The sequence below is a fragment of the Sinocyclocheilus grahami genome, unplaced genomic scaffold, assembly GCF_001515645.1.
Source record: "Sinocyclocheilus grahami isolate Dianchi unplaced genomic scaffold, SAMN03320097.WGS_v1.1 scaffold469.1, whole genome shotgun sequence".
Lineage (NCBI taxonomy): Eukaryota > Metazoa > Chordata > Actinopteri > Cypriniformes > Cyprinidae > Sinocyclocheilus > Sinocyclocheilus grahami.
This window is the reverse complement of record NW_015505648.1, coordinates 114,137-137,135: the sequence shown is the minus strand read 5'-3', so window position 1 is coordinate 137,135 and position 22,999 is coordinate 114,137. Positions and strand designations below refer to the sequence as shown.

Genomic DNA, 22,999 nt, shown 5'->3' with positions numbered 1-22,999 from the left:
AAACACAGCGCCTTCACGACATGGCGGCAGCAACAATACTACAGCGAGAATAAAAGTCATGCCTTCTTTCTTTGCGTGAACATTTGGGCGGCGTTATGCAACTCTTCCCACATAGTGACATAGGTATGTGGGGGCGTGTTAGAACAAGCCGTTTTAGGTAGGCGTGGCTGACTATTAAAAAGAATGTCTCTTTGAATTTGAGACTTTGAGTCTTTGCAACTTGAGTCTTTGCAACTTTACAGATCTTCTTTATGCACCAAGAGCTTGTAACACTCCAAAGAGAAAGGAAAAATTGAAATTGCATCATATGACCCCTTTAAAGCTTATGGGGCTGTCATGTGATGAACGAACGGATCAAACCCGAGGACTCGAGAGATGAACTAATCAATTCTCTTTCCGGCTCAGACTGCATTGGTTAAGTTTATGGGGCTGTCACGTGATGAACGAACGACTCAAACCCGAAGACTTGTCAGATAATAGGTGAGGTGAGCTAATCATAGACTGAAGACCCAGGGAAAATATGAATTAATCTTTTCTGTTTCTTATAGCATTATAGTTTTGTATTGTTTGTAGTATAATCAACGTTTGCGTAAGTAGTAGACGTGTTAGGGAAGTAACACGTAGCATTTTAATTATATTTTGCTAAAATGAACGAAATGACTCGAAAAAAGATTCGTTCATTTTGCTGAACGAGACTCAAAGGTCCGAGTTGGTAAAATTATCCGAACTTCCCATCACTATTTAAGAACCACTGCCTTAACCATTCCTAGACATTGAGTTAAGGATAACATACAGGTGCATCTCAATAAATTAGAATGTCGTGGAAAAGTTCATTTAAATTATTTCAGTAATTCAACTCAAATTGTGAAACTCGTGTATTAAATAAATTCAGTGCACACAGACTGAAGTAGTTTAAGTCTTTGGTTCTTTTAATTGTTATGATTTTGGCTCACATTTAACAAAAAACCACCAATTCACTATCTCAACAAATTAGAATATGGTGACATGCCAATCAGCTAATCAACTCAAAACACCTGCAAAGGTTTCCTGAGCCTTCAAAATGGTCTCTTAGTTTGGTTCACTAGGCTACACAATCATGGGGAAGACTGCTGATCTAACAGTTGTCCAGAAGACAATCATTGACACCATTCACAAGGAGGGTAAGCCACAAACATTCATTGTCAAAGAAGCTGGCTGTTCACAGAGTGCTGTATCCAAGCATGTTAACAGAAAGTTGAGTGGAAGGAAAAAGTGTGGAAGAAAAAGATACACAACCAACCGAGAGAACTGCAGCCTTATGAGGATTGTCAAGCAAAATCCATTCAAGAATTTGAGTGAACTTCACAAGGAATGGACTGAGGCTGGGGTCAAGGCATCAAGGCATCAAGAGCCACCACACACAGACGTGTCAAGGAATTTGGCTACAGTTGTCGTATTCCTCTTGTTAAGCCACTCCTGAACCACAGACAACGTCAGAGGCGTCTTACCTGGGCTAAGGAGAAGAACAACTGGACTGCTGCCCAGTGGTCCAAAGTCCTCTTTTCAGATGAGAGCAAGTTTTTTATTTCATTTGGAAACCAATGTCCTAGAGTCTGGAGGAAGGGTGGAGAAGCTCATAGCCCAAGTTGCTTGAAGTCCAGTGTTAAGTTTCCACAGTCTGTGATGATTTGGGGTGCAATGTCATCTGCTGGTGTTGGTCCATTGTGTTTTTTGAAAACCAAAGTCACTGCACCCGTTTACCAAGAAATTTTGGAGCACTTCATGCTTCCTTCTGCTGACCAGCTTTTTGAAGATGCTGATTTTATTTTCCATCAGGATTTGGCACCTGCTCACACTGCCAAAAGCACCAAAAGTAAATGACCATGGTGTTGGTGTGCTTGACTGGCCAGCAAACTCACCAGACCTGAACCACATAGAGAATCTATGGGGTATTGTCAAGAGGAAAATGAGAAACAAGAGACCAAAAAATGCAGATGAGCTGAAGGCCACTGTCAAAGAAACCTGGGCTTCCATACCACCTCAGCAGTGCCACAAACTGATCACCCCCATGCCACGCCGAATTGAGGCAGTAATTAAAGCAAAAGGAGCCCCTACCAAGTATTGCGTACATGTACAGTAAATGAACATACTTTCCAGAAGGCCAACAATTCACTAAAAATGTTTTTTTTATTGGTCTTCTGAAGTATTCTAATTTGTTGAGATAGTGACTTGGTGGGTTTTTGTTAAATGTGAGCCAAAATCATCACAATTAAAAGAACCAAAGACTTAAACTACTTTTTCGTTGTGTTTTTTTAATACAGGAGTTTCACAATTTGAGTTGAATTACTGAAATAAATGAGCTTTTCCATGACATTCTAATTTATTGAGATGCACCTGTAGATCTGTAGCATTTATACACTCCAGTTTGTTTACAGTATGTATTGTATATAAAAGAATTTTGTATTAATTTTTTTCTTTACATATCTGTGTAATCTCGTTTGGCTTTCTGTTATTTAGCTACACAACCATAATTATTCTATAGGAGTAATAATGTCCCTTTTTTTGCTATCCTAATTATTTCAACAGTTTTTGATTGTGATACTGCTAATATTGTTGGCTCTTTTATAATGTTTTCTTCATTGTATTTTGGGAGCTTTAGATAAAAGTTAAAGATGTATAAATGTAAATGTACTGCTGAGTGCTGTAATATACTGTAATCTTAATGGTTAAGAAAATCGATGTAATGTTATGATCAACTTGCAACTTTATACTAATTTAAAACCGATGAATCGTGCGTTTTTCTTTGAATTATGCATAATTTGTCCCTCAGTGAGACCCGTAGGCATGGTGGAGGTCAGAGGGAGGCGTGTGTGCAACACATCTCTACAGTGCATCATTTAACAGCCGCTGAATGTCTCCATCCTCCATCAGTACCAATAGATGCCGATGCTTATATTATCTAGAGAACGTCGTATCCCATGATTTTAAAGAAAATCTTCAAATCAGTTTGATTGTTCATAATGTCAAGCTTACTTAGTTTCGGGGTTGATGTGCGTTGTTATGGACGTATGTAAAATCCTGAAGATTATATTAGGGTCATTCTGACTTCACAATTGGGAAATATGCGAAAAGACGTGAGGATTCTGTTGGTTGGAGAACGTAAGTGTCTTATTGATTACATGGTTTCCTTGATTCACTGTTACGAAACGACCATAACCTTAAAATGAATTAAACATTTACACTCTTCCACTGAAATATTGAGCTTATATAGGCTACGAGACAAATGTTTGAAGTGGTTGCATTGTAACATTACATAAAAACGCTATTATGTCTGATGACAAGATTTCCGTGTTGCTGCAATTTGAGATTTGCCCTTCTTGTAATGACAGCGCATTGAGGGATAGTGGATTTCCCACAGTATCTACAGTAGTCAACGTTTTTGGCCATCTTTCCGTGCGTGTTTCAAGTCATCCGACTGTAGGGGTTCAGTTTGAGCTTAAATGAGTGTGTAGTGCCCAATAACACTGTCTAGAGTGCTCACTTCAGAGAATGTTGTTTAAGCAGGCAGGAGGCAGCTCAGTATCTTTTGGGAATGCTGCCTTGGAAGCCAGTTCATTAGCTTTACAGAATGTTGTCTAGGCAGGCAGAATTGGCAAAGTACAGTGAGAAGTTCTGTTGTGGTCCATAAAGAATTGTGCAAAAATGAAGAAGAGGTTAATCTGTGACAAACATTTTTTTTTAATTCAAAGGGGTTGGTAAACATTACAGTTTGCCAAACTCGAATGTATTTGCATATCTAAGCTCTGCAAAGACATAAAACATATTTCTAAGTTTTATGACCATGAGAGGGCTACATATGGCTTCACTCTAGACCTGGTAGCCTATAACATATTATAAAAGCTCTTCACCACTAAAATATAAATTAAAATTGTTTGTGAAATGTTAAAGAATTCAAGGTTGATCAGATTGGTGTGTGGAGATAAGGAATCTGTTAATGCTCTTATATTTGCCTGTGTGTAAACAGCCAAAGTGGGGAAGACGTCTCTGATCATGACACTTGTCAGTGAGGAGTTCCCAGCGGTGGTATGTATTATTATTATTAGTAATATTACAGTCTCTTTAATAATTATTATTCTCACTGACTTTATTATTTGCAACAGTGCCTCCGTCTGTTTTCAAAATGGATGTTTTTGTTATAATAGGTTCCTTACAGAGCGGAGGAGATCACTATACCAGCAGATGTCACACCAGAGAGAGTCCCCACTCATATAGTGGACTACTCGGGTATTAAACAAGAATATATATAGTGGTTATCTGTTATAGTTCTATGTACGACACTTAATGAAAATATTTGCCTTTTTTAAAATACAAAAAATGCTAATGCTATTTATTAAAATGCTAATTATTATGATTTATTGGAGAGGACATAAGTATTCTTTTTTTTTTTTTTTTTTAAATGTACACAGAAGCTGAACAGACAGATGAACAGCTGTATCAAGAGATATCAAAAGTAAGATTGATACACAAAACTTAATACACACACATACATGTATGATATTTTGATTTCCTCAGAGAAATTATATTTGCATTCCTTTTTAGGCCAATGTTATATGTATAGTCTACTCAGTGAACAACAAGAAGTCTATTGAGAAGGTGAGAGAACTTGATCATACAACCTAGTCTTCATGCAGTAAGTCAGAATAACGTAATCATTTATTAATCATTTACTTAATCTAATGAGAATAATAAGTGATTTGATTCATGATTTTCAAGTCTTGACTGATTATACAATATACATATATTTTGCTTGCTCTTATATTACACCTGTAAACACCCATTCACACCAAGAACAATTACTATGAAGATAACTAGAACAATAACTATATTAGCATCAACACTCTCACAATAATGTATTAGCAACTCATAATGTTCTGTTTACTATAAATGAGCACAGCAGTTGTTGTCTACTACTTTAAATTTCAAATCAAGTACTTTTATTTATATAGCGATTTATTCAGTGTAGATTGTTTCAAAGCAGCTTCACAGTAATAAATAAGGAAATAACAGAATCAGTGATGCAAACTTTAAATATTAGACAAATTCAAATTCTTCTGTAAAGCAGCTATAAAAAAGACAATAGTGTTCAGATCAAGTTGGTTAAGTGTTGGTTTAGTTCATAAGACTGTCGATGCTGCAAATTTCATCAATTATGAAACAAATTTGATTAAGCTATAAAGCAGCTGTACTGAAAATAATAATGTCATCATCCAGCTCAAATCAGTTTAAGTTTTGTTCTCATTTGATAGTGTCAGCGCAGTCAAAATTATAATAGTAGTGAATATTCAGTGTCTTTTAAACCCCAGCTAAGCAAGCCAAAGGCGACAATGGCATGGAACTCCATTAGATGACAGAAATGGAGAAAAAAAAACCTTGGGAGAAACCAGGCTCAGTCATGATACAGTATATTATGTGAACTAAATTCTCAAGCGCTTTCAAATTGTGTGGATTCTTATTGACTCTCAATGTGTTTTATTTTTCATGACTTATCACTGTTTTGATCATTTATTACTCAGTTTTATCATTAATCATTACAATTCCAACAATATTGCTCCTCTGTGTTAATTAGATTAATTATATAGTTTATAGTTATAATTATAATTATGGTTATAGTTACTGTCCTTCCTTGGTGTGAATAGGACTTCAAAACATATTTATATAGCTTTCAGATTTAATAAATCATGGCATTGTTGCAGGTGACAAGTCATTGGATTCCTTTGATAAATGAGAGAACAGACAAAGACAGCAGGTAGGTAAATACAGGTGTATAATGCATTAGTTCTCTGTGTGTCTTTCTCACAAATACACAATTACATGTTCTTCTTTAAAGGAAGATCGAACTTTAAGGGGGGCGTATCATATATCATATCATATGCTTACCAATTTTTTTTTTGCTATAGGCAAAATTGATTATGAAAACATTGTAACTTTCAGAAGCTGAAACATTATTTGTCCAACTAGCGCAATTATTGAAATCAGGCACATTTACATGTCAGTAATACCTCTTGGGTGATACTTGGCCCACCCAGTCTCATTCATAAAAAATTGTAAATATATGAGTAAACTCTGAGTAATTGCCATGTATAATGAACCTTTCCAAACACTCATCTCTGGAATTACAAATAATTGTATATCTCTCAGATATGATAGTTAAATGTGTGTTTGTTAAAAAATTCCAATCATTCATACATAGAGTGCCTGCTCATTCACAGTTGGCATAATCTTCAGTCAGGAATTGCAACTATGTGAATTAATTATATGTACAGAAAGTCTGTGGGATCTTCTGGACACCCTTTTCGTATGTGGCTCTAGTATATTGCAGAAATGCAGCCTATGCGGCTGTTTTCAATCATTTTTGTTTATCAAGAAATTGATTTTCATATTGAACTAATTGATTAATTAATTAATAGATTTATATATTATTATGTTGAATAGTGTCATCAAGATGCAGTTATCAGATTGCGTAAAGTTCAGAAGTTTAACGCTTCATTTATCTGGTCAATTTTGTGTAGTACCAGCTTACATTATAAAAATCTGAACAAGAATCTGAAAATTTATGTCAGAACTGTTTTGTGAATTCTTTATACAAAAGTTTGTCAAACATTGTGTGACTGTTGCTTATTTCACATCCAAAAACCAAAAAATATATATTATTCTTTTGCACAGCCTCTTGTACTTTATTGCCTAAAGTCACAAGGAAATTGAATTAGGGCCAGATCTTTTCTTCTATTTTGTGCCATATATCCAAGTGTAACAGATTATCAAAAAATAACAAAATGTGGGTGTGGGGCATTGGTTGTTGATTGGATTTTGAGATGCACTCATAAATAGATCCAGATGAAGGTGAGCTTCTTTTTTAAATTGAAACATATACATGGACTAATCATTCACATTAAGATCTTTTACATATCTATTTACATATCTATCAAGATCTAAAATATAGTGTAGTGTATATAGTGTATTCATTTAATGTCAAACATACACAATTGCCTTACAATTCCACGATTAAGAGTTAACAGCAGTCAGTATGTTAATTCCCTGGTATACTAAAAATAGCCAGAAGCTATTTGTGTTCACCTTTTACTGTGTGTGTTTGTTTTAGGGTTCCTCTGATCCTTGTGGGGAATAAATCTGATCTGGTTGAGCATAGCAGTATGGAGACTGTCCTTCCCATCATGAACAAATACACAGAGATAGAGACCTGTGTGGAGGTATGCCAAACCATGCATATTTATTAATGTATTTGCGTACTGAGCAGCTGAATGTCTCTTAACCCCTAACCTTTATCTGTCATATAGGTCATGTGATGTCAGTCTGTGTGTTGTGTGGATTCTAATACAATTAATTCACTCAAAAGCTTGGCAATCAAAGAAAGAGGCAGCCAATCCTAACAATCTCCATCAATTTATTCACCTCTTTGAAATGTGAAGTGCAGTGTCAATTGCAAGTCAATGTCAATGATGTGTAAGAACATTATTTATGACAGTTAAAAAGTAGGTATTTAAAGAAACATGATGAGGATTTTGAAGATCTTTATGAAAAAGTTTATTGCAGCGTAGTTGTGACAAAGTACATCTAGCACTTTGAGTTCAAGCAGAGTCAGAATGAACCTAGAACATCCTAAACTCAAACCTTGGTACAGTCACAAGCTAGCCTATGATTCCATCACCCTGTTTTTATGCGCATTTTGAAGTATCGCATGAGAAACGAGTGATGGAAACGCCAAAAACGTTTTTACACTCACTTGAGGTGGTTTTTGACTTGTGTGAAAAAGGGGTACTGTGAATAATGGGAGATGGAAGCGCATTTGCTGAGTAAATTCCTCCATGCGCATCAAAAAAGTAATGGCTTTGCGCCATGGGACGGCAAAACCTGACTAACCAGCAGACCTATCTTGTTCCACAGCATCTTAAATGTTGTTATGGTCATTTTGAAATGCCAAAGCAAAGTCTGTCATCAAAGTATTTCTGTATAATTGTCTCCAAGAACTGTTACAAGACTGCGTTCCCAAACAGCAGGCATCCACCTCAGACAGCAATGAGCGCATTTATTTTGTTTCGTCTGCTCGCTCTGAGGCGCAAGCAATTCAGTATGTATGAAAATTATTATATTCAGTGGCTTTTCCTACTTTTCTTAGTGGCAGTGTTGGGAAAGTTACTTTGGAAATGTAATAGGTTACAGATTGCAAGTTACCCTATTTAAAATGTAATAGTAGTGTAACTTTTTCAATTACTTTACTAAAGTAATGTAACTAATTACTTTTCAAAATTTCTAATGAATTTTTTCAATTGTTAATCATTTTCAAACATTCACATCATGCAGGGTTAACCTTACAGTAGTATTCAACACTGATTACTGTCAGACTTTCAAAATCCTTCATCACTTGAATTTGGATGATAATAATTGAACACATCCACCACAAAATCAGACTTTAGTACCACATGTTACTTTGCGATTGATCTGAAGTTCAATGCAGATTTAAAATAATAATAATTAGTTTGCTAATACTGTTTTTGAAACCAAATCTTCGCATACAGGAAACACTGGTATCTAACAATGCTTTGGAAAAAGAAAACACTTAATTAAAAAATAATTAAATAAAAGCATATACATCAACCCAAACACGGTTATCTAATAAGCATATGTCCTTTTCTGTGTACTAAACTCCTGAAACATTGGTGTCTTTTTGAATCATTGGTGTCTGTTTGTATATGAAATGACGATAGTTTTTTCTCAAAAGAAACAGTAAAATGCTCATGTGGTGACTCGGAGAAGTTCTAGAGATTGTTTATGTGTTCATGTACTCATATATTGAGGCGTCAGAGGCTGAAAACACCACGAGCAATACACATGCTTCAGTACTTGTGGTAAATGAAACCACGCGTCTTCGCCATTCATTTACGCAGAACGTGCAGGATTCATATATTGTCTTTTTCCGGCTTAATATTCACAGACACCATAGTCCATATCTCGTTTTTTTGATACAAGTGTACTGACCTACTTTTGATTAATTCATCCAAAATGTGGCATATTCTGACATGATTTTTTTTATTTTTTTTATTCAATGAACAATAGTCTCTGATACTGTCTATATATAAATATTTCAGTCAACAAAACCATAAAATAGTTTTTTTTTATTGGTAAATTTACACTTATGAATGTGAAATTTGGTCAATAGAATAAGTAAATTAATTAAGTAAAAGTACTGTTCCTCTTGGTCAGGATAGTCAGTAAAGCCAAAGAGTACATTTTCCCATAGGAGTGAAGAAGGTCTTAAACTCTGAATATTTTCGCTAATAAAATTTTGGAACTTACACCATAGTGTAACCGAGTATGTACAGTACCAAAATAAGTGCAAGGCAGTTTCCTAATACTCATTACAAAAAATACAATTTACATTTATTCCTTTAAAAATTTTTTGTAAATAATGATTTGCTGGATAAAATCTATGAATAAGCTTATAAGAAACTTCTTTAATCTTATTTCTAAGATGATATTTCTGTGGTAACAACCACACTTTTCTCCAGCAAATCAATTTTCCTTTCAATAAAGAGACCCAATGAGACAAAACATAAGGTACAGTAACAATTTCTCTTTGGAAAAGTGTACGGATAGCTCTATTATTATTTTTGGGATTTAATGGAAAACAAATTTGACCAATATAAGATTTACTAACATCAAAAGACACTGAATCGGGAGAATGGTCTATATCAATACCTTTAAATAGCATGCGAGTACCTGAAGGGATATATAACCAATAACAATTGCAAATTCTTTTTGAGTAACTGGCGTTTTACAATAAGAAAGAAATTCATCATAAGAAAGGAGTGTTCCTTCTTTATTATATAACTGACTAACCAATTTAATATCGTTGTCAAACCAGTTCTTAAAAAAAAAGAAGAGATTTATGTTTGTAAAGAATGTTTCTATTATTCCAGATGAAATAGTGATGCGGAGAAAAATTATGCTTCTATATTAATGACCAAGATAGGAGCACTTGTTTGTGGAAGGCAGATAACTTAGCTGGAATTTTATCTATATTATAATTACACATCAAAACAAAACTAAGACCACCAATATTTGAAAAAACATAATGAGGAATAAAATTGCAGACAGAAGTGGGTTTTTTTAAGTGATGCTTAATCCAATTAATCTTAAAGGTGTGGTTTATTCCGTGACATGATTCCGCATTAATATCCACCTTTTTCTTGTCGTAAAAATGTGCGTGGCCATTTGTAAATTCTATGGGTCTGGTTTCCGGTCTCATCTGCATCCAGCTATTTTTAGCTGTACAAAACAGTTTGTTTCGTTTTGCTGCTTGATATTGAAAATTGGTGTTTCTTATCATATCATTTTAATGTATTATTTTATTTATGAACACACTGGTTTGTAGTGCAAACAGTTTGACCGTTTACTGCACGTTGTTATTCTCCTCGTTATTTACCTATAGTGGTTAATGATCCGGAAGTCTCATCCATAGGCTTACTTGCGCGTGGATAGGAATCAGTTAAATCTGTATGTGGATGTGTGTAAATATTCAAATGTAACCCCTTTTGTAATCGTTAACATTTTCATAAGTAACTGTAATTTAATTACACATTTTTTCTTAGTAATTGTAACTGACTACAGTTACATTTATTTTGTAATTAAATTAAGTAATGCTGTTACATGTAACTAGTATATAGGCTAGTGCCAGTTCTACCAGGAAGTGACAATTTTGTTCTCTTTGTCTCGTTGGATGGAAACGGTGCTTATTTGCAAATGTTTTATGCGATATTTCAATTTTGCGCATAAGTTAAATTAGCAACTTTGGAAGCAAACTTGGCTATAGTTTACTACCCCGAATGTAAATGAAGTGTTTTACCTCTTTCTATAGTGTTCAGCAAAGAATCTGAAGAATATTTCGGAGTTATTTTACTATGCACAGAAGGCTGTCCTTCACCCTACAGGGCCTCTCTACTGTCCAGAGAAGAAAGAGGTCTGCACATATATGACTACGTTTTAATGATTTATGTAAACATACAGTACTTGTATTGTGTTCTGAAGTTTAACTGTATTGATTTGCTTTACAGATGAGGTCTGCCTGTGTTCGGGCGTTGACACGTATCTTTAAGGTGTCAGATTTGGACAATGATGGCATCCTCAATGATCATGAGCTCACCTTTTTTCAGGTGAGATTTCTGCTGAGTAGAGTATATTTATGTCATTTTAAAGTGCACAACATTATTTGTGGACATCCACATTTTTGCGATATTGACAAAAATGATATCAATATTTTCTGGGATTTTGTTGATAATGCTAATTATAAATATTTTGCTGAGTGTGTTTTTTTGCACAGTTTGCATAAATAATTCTTTTTTTCCCTTTAAAAAGTTTTTATTTTTTTCTTAAAAAAAATAATGGAATAAAATGAAGGGATTGAATGATTTAAAAAAATGCTAATGGCCAGTAGGTGGTGGCAAATCACTGTCTTCATGAGTTGAGTCATTCGGATGATTTATTAAAACGTCTTTATTTGGTCATTGAATCATTCATTAAACTGATTTGTTCGCAACACAGATTCATTGAGTTACAAAGCACCGTTGTGTGCTGCTCTAAGACCCAAAACATTAGCCTACAGTTCTGCTTTGGTTTGATTTGGAAATTTTCCTTGACATGAAGCAAAAACAGATCATATTGACAATATTGTGTAAAAATGTATCTCAAAATTTTATAAAATTTATTGTTTGTTAAACTGTTTTTATAAAACCAATGTCATTCAAAATCATGATGCTATTGGGAGGGGGAAACAAACACTCTTGCTTGTGTGTTATTGTTTAACTATACAATTTGATGTAATGTAAAACAAAACTCAGGGGGGAAAATGGCCTTGTATATCTTAAATTCCAGGGGCATTCTAATGGGATTTAAATAGCTTCCATCAAACAGTGAAACTGTGCACTCTTGAACATACAATATTAACATAGATGATAAATATCGCACACCCCTAATCATGATATTCTAGAGACTTGTTTGTTTCCAACTGCTGCAACAGTTCAGGGAGTGCCCTTTCTGCTCCAGCCTTACTTTTGTGTTGTGAGGTCCATAATAAAATGCAAAGAACTTACCTGGCCTGCACAAAGGCAAGAACTGAACAATTTTGACAACTTTAAAAATAATTGAAATCAAGCCAGGTCCCATCGCTAACATCAGTTCCTGACTTCATTGATGTTCTTGTGTCTGAATGGGAGAGAAAAAAATCCCTGCAGCCATATTGTAACACATATAGTGCCTTGCGAATGTATTCATACCCCTTCATTTTTTTCACATTTAGTTTTGTTGCTGCCTTATGTTAAACTGCTTTAAATTCGTTTTTTCCACAACAATCTCCACTCCATACACCATAATTGTAAAGCAAAAAATAGTTTTTTAACATCTTTGCAAATTTATTAAAAATAAAATAATAAAATTATTCCATTGATTAAGTATTCATACCCTTATCTGGGACAGTTTCAATTGAGCTCAGGAGCATTCAAATTGCTTGTAGATGTTACTACACTTCAAGTGAAGTTAACCTGTGGCAAATTCAATTGAATGGGTATGATTTGGAAAGGCACACACATCTTAATAAAAGGTCAAACAGTTGATAATACATATCAGAGCAGAAACCAAGCACTGAAGTCAAAAGAACTGCCTGTAGAGCTCAGAAACAGGTTTGCGTCAAGCCACACATCTGTGGAAGAGTTCCGAAAAAAAATCTGCTTCATTGAAGGGTCAAAAAAGCATGTAGTCTCTGTTACCCTTAATGGAAGAAGTTTGAAATAACCAGGACTCTACCTAGAGCTCCTCAATTTACAAATTGGCCAATGGATGGAGAAGGGCTTTGGTTAGTGTGGTGTCCAAGAACCTGATGGTCACTCAGTTGAGCTCCATGATCATATAGGCAGATGGGAGGAACCTACAGAAGGACAAACATCACTGCAACACTCCACCAATTCAGTCTTTATGGCGAGACTCAATCCTCTCTTCAGTTAAGACACATGAAAACACACTTGGAATTTACAAAAAAGCACCTAAAGGACCCTCAGACTCTGAGAAACAGGATTCTCTGGTCTGATGAACCTCAACTCTAAGCATCATGTTTGAAGGAAACCAGCTCTGCTCATCACCTGCAGAGTAGCATCCCAAAAGTAAAGTGTGCTGGTAGCCTCATGCTGTGGGGCTGTTTTTCAGCGGCAGGGACTGAAGGACTGTCAGAGTAGAAGGAATACTCAGTGCAGCAAAATATAGAGATAGCCTTAATGAAAACCTAGTTCAGAGCATTCAGAACCTCAGACTGGGCAGAAGGTTCACCTTGACCCCAAGCACAGCAAGAGTGGCTTATAGACGACTCAGTGAATGTCCTTGAGTGGCCCAGCCAGAGCCTGGGATTGAACCCAATCAAATATTTCTGGAGAAAACTGAAAATGTGCATCTGCCCCCATCCAAGCTGATAGAGCTTGAGAGGTGAACAGGTGAGGTGAAGAATGGCAGATAATTGCCAAATGCTGATGAGCAAAGCTTGTTGCATCAAAAAACAAACAAACTTGAGACTGTAAAGGTGCTTCAGCTAAATATTTAGTTAAGGGTATGAATACTTATGCAATGTACTTATTTCAGTTTTTTATTTTTAATAAATTTACGAAGATGTGACAATTCTGTTTTTGCTTTGTCATTATAGTGTATGGAGTGTAGATTGATGTGGGAAAAAAATTATCATTTTTTTATCAATTATCAAAGTTTATCATAAGGCAGCAACATAACAAAATGTGGGGCTGTTTTTCAGCGGCAGGGACTGAAGGACTGTCAGAGTAGAAGGAATACTCAGTGCAGCAAAATATAGAGATAGCCTTAATGAAAACCTAGTTCAGAGCATTCAGAACCTCAGACTGGGCAGAAGGTTCACCTTGACCCCAAGCACAGCAAGAGTGGCTTATAGACGACTCAGTGAATGTCCTTGAGTGGCCCAGCCAGAGCCTGGGATTGAACCCAATCAAATATTTCTGGAGAAACCTGAAAATGTGCATCTGCCCCATCCAACCTGACAGAGCTTGAGAGGTGAAGAGGTGAGGTGAAGAATGGCAGATAATTGCCAAATGCTGATGAGCAAAGCTTGTTGCATCAAAAAACAAACAAACTTGAGACTGTAAAGGTGCTTCAGCTAAATATTTAGTTAAGGGTATGAATACTTATGCAATGTACTTATTTCAGTTTTTTATTTTTAATAAATTTACGAAGATGTGACAATTCTGTTTTTGCTTTGTCATTATAGTGTATGGAGTGTAGATTGATGTGGGAAAAAAATTATCATTTTTTTATCAATTATCAAAGTTTATCATAAGGCAGCAACATAACAAAATGTGAAAAAATGAGGGGTTATGAATACTTTCGCAAGGCACTGTAATAAAAAGTCTTCCCAGGTGAGTGGAAACTGTTGGGCGATCAAACCCCTATAAATGCCAGTGATTTTGAAATAATTGCTCAATGATTATTCTTGGACCATGGAATTGTGTTTGTGGTCTTCTTTGTCCCCTAAGGACATTTTTCTATTTATTCTATCCTTAAAAAAACATTTGTCAGTCCTAACCAATGGTTAGTTTACCACAAAATTTTTATTCTGTCACCATTTACCCTCATGTCATTCTCATAAAAATTCTCATAGAAAAGTGTTGTTGATCTTCGTAACACAAATGAAGGTATTTTAATTGAGAGATATCTGTCCCTCTATTGAAAGTCCATTCCATTAAAAAGTTAAGTGATCATAAAATAAACCTATATGAGTCTTCTGAAGAGACATGGTTGCTTTAATATGATGTAGCTTTAATATTATAGAAATTGACTTGGTTGCTTTAACAATATGAACAGATTCAGTTTAGATTTTTATTCACATAAACAATGATCAGCACACATACATAGAGCACATCAAATGTGGTAAACGGAAGGTCAAATGTGCTCACTTTACACACAAGAAGTTTTGGTTTTGAAGATGAATGAAAGTCTTAAGGGTTTTGAACGACATGAGGGTGGCAACTGTGACTAACAGAATTTTCCTTTTTAGGTCTACTATCCCTGTAAATTAATTCATAAAGTTATGGTTTGACTTTGTTTAAGCGAGATTTCAAGTTCAAATAGTTTTCCTTAAGGTTTGGGTAAGGTTAGTATTTGTGTATTCAATATCACTGTCTGATTCTTATTTGTAGAGAACTTGTTTCAACACCCCACTAGCCCCACAGGCCCTGGAGGATGTAAAAAATGTTGTGAGAAAAAACCTGACAGATGGAGTGCGTGATAATGGGCTCACTCTCAAAGGTGAGGCTGCATTTGTGAAGTTTAACATTTGCAGGTCTTCAGGTTCTCAGTCCAGGTGCTGTCGTTCCCAAGAACTGCACATTTTGAATGCCTTCCCTAATTAAGACACCTTATTTGTATAATCAATTCATTAATAAAGGCTCCACGACCTGAACTTTGTGAAAAAGGAGCAGTGCTTGGGTACTGCAGGACCATGTTCTACAGACTTAACCTTTGAGGCAATGGTTCCACTGACTGTCAGTTATCCTTGTTGCCTAGGGCATGTAAATGACCCAGACTGTGAAAAAGTGTTGAATTTTAGTGGCAGCCTTGTGTTTGCTTAGCAATTCTGTTCAGAAAGGAATATGCTGAACTTCTTGATTTAATCAATCAACATGGTAATTTTTTTAACAGGTTTCCTCTTCCTACATACTCTCTTCATCCAAAGAGGAAGGCATGAGACAACGTGGGCTGTACTGCGGAGGTTTGGATATGATGATGATCTTGAGCTGCATCAGGACTACCTATTTCCCCTGTGAGAACAACTGCTTCCAATCAGTCAATCTATTAACTATTCACATTTATTATGACGATAAGTTCTATTAATTTGGCTTTTCTGAAGAGACCTCAGTAAATCTACTTTTGGTTAAAACATGATGTAGTTTTACATTTCTCAGGAAATGTAATTGAATTTCTCTTGAAATACAGATTTTTTTGTTTCTTTTTTACTTGTAATCTTTTTTTGTCCACTGTCCAGTACAGCAAACTTGATATATACAGTGGGTACGGAAAGTATTCAGACCCCCTTAAATTTTTCACTCTTTGTTATATTGCAGCCATTTGCTAAAACCATTTAAGTTAATTTTTTTCCTCATTAATGTACACACAGCACCCCATATTGACAGAAAAACACAGAATTATTGACATTTTTGCAGATTTATTAAAAAAGAAAAACTGAAATATCACATGGTCCTAAGTATTCAGACCCTTTGCTGTGACACTCATATATTTAACTCAGGTGCTGTCCATTTCTTCTGATCATCCTGGAGATGGTTCTACACCTTCATTTGAGTCCAGCTGTGTTTGATTATACTGATTGGACTTGATTGTAATGTAGATATGTATATATTTGTGTGTGTGTGTGATAGTTTCCTAAGAGTAATTAAGAACAATGTTGAACTCTTCAAGCCCCTTTCTTAATCTGCTTTGATCGCTCCCTATTCGAGACTTTGTAGAAATCACAATTTAATTAGACTATGCTTATCTGCTAATATTGCAGTTATCGACATCTGACTCAATGTTTATGTTCCTACAGGTTAAAAATACCACCAGACTGCACCACAGAGCTAAATCACAATGCTTACCTGTTCCTACAGAGTGTCTTTGACAAACATGATAAGGTAAAAGTGTTTTAACTGCCTCAGAAATGACTTGACGTGACTGACAAATGTTTATCAAAATCAAATTAGACAGACAAGAAAGAAACCCGTTTTATTAAAAGGTTTAGATAAAAATGTCTGTCACAAAAGTGGTAATAGATTAAATTCTAAGAGGCTTTAATTGTTGTTTTCAGGATGCTAATTTTTCTCTTGTTTTTACTAAAGCATGTTTGTATCTGCTTTAGGACAGAGACTGTGCATTGTCCCCTGAAGAGCTTATGGATCTATTTGATGTTTTCCCCTACGTCCCCTGGGGACTGGATGTGAACAGTACGGTTTGCACTAATGACCAGGGCTGGATCACATACCAAGGCTATCTCTCTCAGTGGACGTGTGTATCAAACATGCCATGTGTCTCAGTTCAAGAATTACAGTTATCCTTGATGAACGATGATGCATTACTGTCTGGATGGTTTTGGAATGAGTCATGAGTTTATCAGTTATCAGTGTTTTTTGCAGGTTAACGACTTACCTGGATGTCCAGCGATGTCTGGAATATCTTGGTTACCTTGGTTACTCTATCATTGCTGAGCAGGAATCTCAGGCATCTGCCATAACAGGTAAGTTGAAAGACATATATGTGACCCTGGACCACAAAACCAGTCTTAGGTCGCTGGGGTATATATTTGTAGCAATAGTCAACAATACATTGTATGGGTCAAAATTATAGATTTTTCTTTTATGCTTTTCTTTAAAGATCATGTTCCATGAAGATATTTTGTAAATTTCCTACTGTAAATATATCAAAACTTAATTTTTGATTAGTAATATGCATTGCTAAGAACTTAATTTGGACAACTTTAAAGAGACGGTTTTCTCAATATTTAGATTTTATTTTGCATCCTCAGATTCCAGATTTTCAAATAGTTGTATCTCGGCCAAATATTGTCCTATCATACCAAACCATACATCAATGGAAAGCTTATTTATTCAGCATTCAGACGAAAAATGGACTCTTATGACTGGTTTTGTGGTCCTGGGTCACATATTTTCTATATAACATACCTAATTATATATAATTATACAGTTATATACATCTATAATTACTACTACTGAGTAGTTTTGGGTATTACAACATGCAAAAATTATATCTGGGGCATTTTAAAGACTTAATTTTTCATATTGTTAACTAGCCACTTAGCCTATACACTTCACACTGCAAAACGGCGATCCACATTAGAAACAAAATGAAGATGTTTGAAGTGACATGAAATTGAGTAAAAAAATGACAGAATTTTAATTGTAATATTATGGGTCATTGAGCCCTCTTGTGGTTGTTAGAGTAACTACAGATGCAGATTGCAAGTGTCACATTTCATTGACTTGCAACCTCAAACCATTATGTATTTTGTTCATGTGTATTTTATTTATAATTCTTAAAGTGCAGTATTACACCTGTGGTCCTCACTGAATGTATTTGCACATGCTAGTGACCCGTGACAAGAAGCTCGACCTTAAGAAGAAACAGACGCAACGGAATGTATTTCGCGGTCATGCGTTTGGAATAACTGGAAGTGGCAAAACTGGTTTCCTGCAGGGCTTCCTCGGCAGAAACCTTGTGGTCAGTTGCAACAAGAAAAACACTCCATTTAAGTGAAAAACCATAACCCACACAGACCTATTAACTTAATTGTGATATTTTTTATTTTGTCTTTAGAATGGAATAAGCAGTTTACTTGACACTTTTCAATAAATTTCAGTTTGTTAAAATTTGCTAATGTATTAGGGTTTCTGATAAACAGTTTCTACAGGGTATATTAATATAGGTTACTGTTATTTTGTAAATATACGATTGTTTATTAATAATTCATGTTTATTAATGTTAAATTATGTTACAGTTCATTGTTAGTTTATGATACTTAAGGTATTAACAAATGTAAAGTATTGCAGAAGCATTTTTATAAGCCCTTGCGCAGTGTTAGATTTCATCAGAGGTGCTGTGTGTGGAGAGAAAGAAACACCCAACAACATCATTTCGAAACCAAGGCATTTTACAATCTCATCTGTGGTATTTCTGATATCATTTGCGTTCCATTCGTCAAAAGATTTGTTAACATTTTTTTTTAAACATTTATTTCAGATGTGACATTGTCATGATTATTTTTTTTATTACTGTCTGTTCCTCGCAGCGTCAGAAGGCCATAAAAGAAGAACACAAATCATATTATGCAATCAGCACTGCACATGTGTACGGACAGGAGAAGTACTTGTTGGTAAATAGATATTTGGCTTACAGGAACTTACACTTTAGGGTTTTTTTTTCAGTCTGTTTAACTATATTAATGCTAAACACTTTTTTTGTGGAAAAGCATTTATGCCATATGAAGAGTTCAGAGATTTGACCACTATTTATCATGATAGTTTCCCGAAAAAAGATGCTGAATCTTTGAAACTTTGTTCTACGTTTGCTTGTTTTTCCTTCAGCTCCATGAAATCTTTCCAGATTTTGATTTCCTGTCTGAGACTGAACTTTCATGTGACATTGTGTGTCTGATCTATGATGTCAGCAACCCTTGCTCTTTTGAGTACTGTGCACGAATCTTCAAGGTTTGCTTTTACACATTTACCTCACCTTTTTTTGCTTTACAGAAAGAGCAAAGCCAATACTGTGTCTAATTATTAAATACAGAGTAATTAAACTGCAATACATTAACACATGACTTCACGTCTTTCGTCTTATTCCTTTATGACTGTAATTTACTTTTATACATGCCATATTCTGCATCAAAACTTATGATATTGACTGTTTTCTTTTTATATTACACTGATTTGTATGTTCTTAATGCAATTTTTACTTTATTTACCAGCAATACTTTATGGATAGTAAGACTCCATGCATGTTGATTGCGGCAAAGTCAGACCTGCCAGAAACAAAGCAGCAATATTGTATGACTCCACTGGAATTCTGTCGCAAGCACAAGATGCCGCCGCCTCAGTCCTACACCTGTAACACAGCTGCGGCTCCCAGCAAAGACATCTTCATCAAACTCACCACCATGGCTGTGTATCCGTAAGTGATCTCTCATGATCCACAATTTTTGAGGGCACTTTAACACAGGACCAGAATTCTATATAAATTCTTCGTACAGTTACCTTTGTATTCAAATGATTCATTTTTACATTTTTTTGAGTTTTGTCTTGTATTCTTTCTGTTTTAATTGACTACTCTTGTTTATTTCTCAGGATATTTCCACGTAGAGATAACAATAAAAACAATACATGCTTAGGTGGTTTACTCCGAATTAATAATTTCCCTAAATACAGAAAGCTTCTCCAAACTGTCTGACTGCAAAGCATCTTATGAGTCAGATGACAGTTTTCTGTTCTTCAATTCTCATTCTCAATTCTGTTCTCATTATGAAATCACACTGTCTACCGAACATATTAATTTATATTCAGTACAGTTTGCAAATCTCCAAGCATGTGATATAAATCGTATTTTTCCCTGTTTTTCCCCTCGTTGTGTAAGACAACAAGAGAGACAATGTAGACAGGAAATACTAGAGAATGTTACGCTTGTTTGAAAGAACTTGAGGGAGCATTCTAATTAACATATTCTATATTTCAAGACTTTCCTCTGTTTGTTAACTCAGAAGTACACTACTTTATATCCTGTTTCTTAGTGACTCATTTCTGCTGTTTGCCTGTATCTTTCTGTGTTTGTTGGCAGCCATGCGCGTCTGCGCTGCATGTGTACCTGTAACAGGTGTACCTTCTGTCTGTGTCAGAACTTCCTGAACTCTGAGCTCGTGCAGACGGTTCGGACCAAACTCTACACTGTCATCTTTAGCAGGTTCTTAAGATGGCTTTATCTTGGTTCATCACCTTTCCTCTGCACTTATCGCTCTTGCTTTTATCGTAATTCATCCTCTTTTTTTCTCCATTTAATTATTCTCATTCTGATTCACATTAATTTGGCAGTTTGGCAAAGTGCACCTGGCTTAACATGCTAATAAACACTTGACCATATAGACTACATGAAAATACATAAGTGGACAGGCCTAGGCTAGAGAGTTGCTGCAGTTAAGATGTTCTGTGGACTTTTTTAGCTTATTTCAGTGTTGGGCTGTAGATTTTTAGAGGCTTTTGGATACTTTTTCAATTCATTCCAGATTAGTTCTATAACATTTTTCACAAACATGTAGATCCAAAGGAGCTTAACAAAGAGTAGTGCAGTGCCACACAAATCCCTGCAGTGAACAAGTCAAATGACAAGGAAGAAACTCCCTAAGATATTTTGGTAGATAAGAAAAATCCTTTGATGGAACCAAGAATGTAGGGACTTTAAGACTGGGAAAGCCCACTTTCTTGTGCTTTATACAAACATGTATTTTTATTTTTAATGGTGATATTGACTATATTATTTAATTATACATAATGACTACTCTGACTTCTAATAAAATAACAATTAATACGATATGCAAATAGAATGTGATGCACCCTCGCATATACCACATATGACAAAAACAAGTTATGACTGTCATGGCAAATGGGCGGCAGGTATGGATTTGGGGTTTAGATTTAAGCACGATCCTGCACATGTCTAAATTCATGTCATTCTCATCTGACTTGCAACTTGTGACATGCAGCAGTTCAGTCTTTCATTCTCCTACAAGTTGCAACACAGTTGATCTAGTTATTACCATTTTCCTCTTTATTTCCTCTTCTTACAGTTTCTTTATGTTCTCCATCTGCATTGCTATTTCCACAGAAATTTGTCATATTTCTTCATCCTTGATCTTGGGTTGAGTTTTGTAATGTTTTAGTGTTGCACATTAATATCATTTTCTTCATTCCCTTTAAATAACACTTTGACTATATCCAGCATTTGTTATCCTGTTCATTTGAATTCATTGTTTTGTCTATTTTCGGGCATTATTGTCCACTAAACTTGTGTTTTAGTTTTATTTGAATGTTCACTACAGAAGTTAAACTTTTGATTTATTTTATTTATCTGAAATACTCACCCTCATGTCGTTCCAAACCTGTACAAGTCTCTTCCTTATGTTGAACAAAAAATAAGATATTTTGAAGAATGCTGGCAATCAAACCATTGCTGGCCCCTATTGACTTCCATAGTAGGTAAAAAATACCTTCTTTTGAGTTAAACATAAGATCGAAACTTAAACAGGTTTGGAACGACATGAGGGTGAGTAAATGATGACACAATTTTGATTTTTGAGGTGATCTATTCCTTTAAGCTACAAAAGCTGTATAGTAAATGTAAGGTACTAAAACAAATGTAACTTTTTTTGTGTTCTATTCAATAGAAACTTCATTTCTATTTTCTTTCTCAGGCATATTACCCATGCTGACCTGAAGAGCTCTACGTTTTGGCTCAGAGCAAGTGTTGGAGCCACAGTTTGTGCTATGCTTGGCTTTGCAATGTACAGAGCCCTCCTTAGACCTCGATGAGCAGACCCAAAAACTTACTTCCTTCATTTCCTGTCTACCCTAGTTATTCCCCATGTACAGGGAAAACCAATAGAAATATTTAATTTTTAAAAAGAAAGCATAAAGTAACATAGCTGTTATATTTCTATTTAATTATTACTGTAGTATGCACATTCCCAGGTCTTGGGACTCGGTGTGAGACAGAAAACTAGAATGTTTTTTATTTACAGTTTATGCAAGCAAACTGTAAATATGTAAATGAGAGAAAATATTTATTTGTTACAAAGTGACATTACAAACATATAGCATTCATATTTAAAGCCAACAAATGCAACACTTCGTTCTCACTTTTGTCTCAAAATGTCTGATGGACTGTTTGCAGTCCAAAATCAACCAAGTGTGAGACAAGACAGGAAGTCACATCTTCTGCTTGTGTAAATGCCAGGCTGAAATGTCACTCAACCTTGTATAAGTTATTTGCATGCTTTAATATTTGACATATGTCTGAACAGAACAATGATGTGAAAGTTTGTCAGTTTCCGCCTTTTCCAACATTTCAATAAACAGGTCCTTCAACAATGTATTTTTGTGAAATCACAACACTTTTTTTTAATGCAGAGAATGCAGACAGTGGGAAAAACACTGTTGCCAGTATATCACAAGATACTTGATCTTTTATCAGAACTATTTTGTGCTACAGACAAAAAAGCAGATCATTTCTCTATCAAAAATGCTGTAAGCTGACATTCTGTATTTGTAGCATTAAAATTGTCTTGAAATACCATTAACAAGAAGGTATATAGATGAAAGGATGAAAAGACAAA

General features: G+C 35.2%; 1 protein-coding gene across 3 annotated transcripts; it reads left to right on the top strand.

Moving 5' to 3' along the window:
- Positions 1-2,830: 2,830 nt before the first annotated feature.
- LOC107553301 (mitochondrial Rho GTPase 1-A-like) lies at positions 2,831-22,977 on the top strand. Of its 3 annotated transcripts, none has more exons than XR_001604954.1 (20): positions 2,831-3,138; positions 4,004-4,062; positions 4,182-4,263; positions 4,446-4,489; positions 4,579-4,632; positions 5,733-5,785; positions 7,139-7,247; positions 10,913-11,014; positions 11,109-11,207; positions 15,255-15,363; positions 15,757-15,877; positions 16,658-16,742; positions 16,967-17,112; positions 17,241-17,341; positions 18,212-18,342; positions 18,911-18,994; positions 19,206-19,328; positions 19,589-19,791; positions 20,510-20,574; positions 22,079-22,092. XR_001604954.1 is itself a non-coding variant. In XM_016235492.1 (20 exons), exons 1-20 carry the CDS (start codon positions 3,102-3,104, stop codon positions 22,194-22,196), a joined length of 1,983 nt encoding a protein of 660 aa, XP_016090978.1. In that variant the 5' UTR covers positions 2,831-3,101; the 3' UTR covers positions 22,197-22,977. The 3 variants fall into 3 exon arrangements, 2 of the variants coding, with proteins under 2 accessions (XP_016090978.1, XP_016090979.1); XM_016235492.1 differs by having other exon boundaries at positions 20,452-20,574; positions 22,079-22,977; XM_016235493.1 differs by lacking the exon at positions 20,510-20,574 and having other exon boundaries at positions 22,079-22,977.
- The last annotated feature ends 22 nt before the right edge of the window (positions 22,978-22,999 follow it).

Coding starts and splice junctions, on each gene's coding strand:
- LOC107553301 (XM_016235492.1), top strand. CDS start 3,102: ATGCGAAAAGACGTGAGGATTCTGTTGGTTGGAGAAC. Junction 5,786..7,138: donor AGAACAGACAAAGACAGCAG/GTAGGTAAATAC, acceptor TGTTTGTTTTAG/GGTTCCTCTGATCCTTGTGG. Junction 18,343..18,910: donor TCCTCGGCAGAAACCTTGTG/GTCAGTTGCAAC, acceptor TGTTCCTCGCAG/CGTCAGAAGGCCATAAAAGA.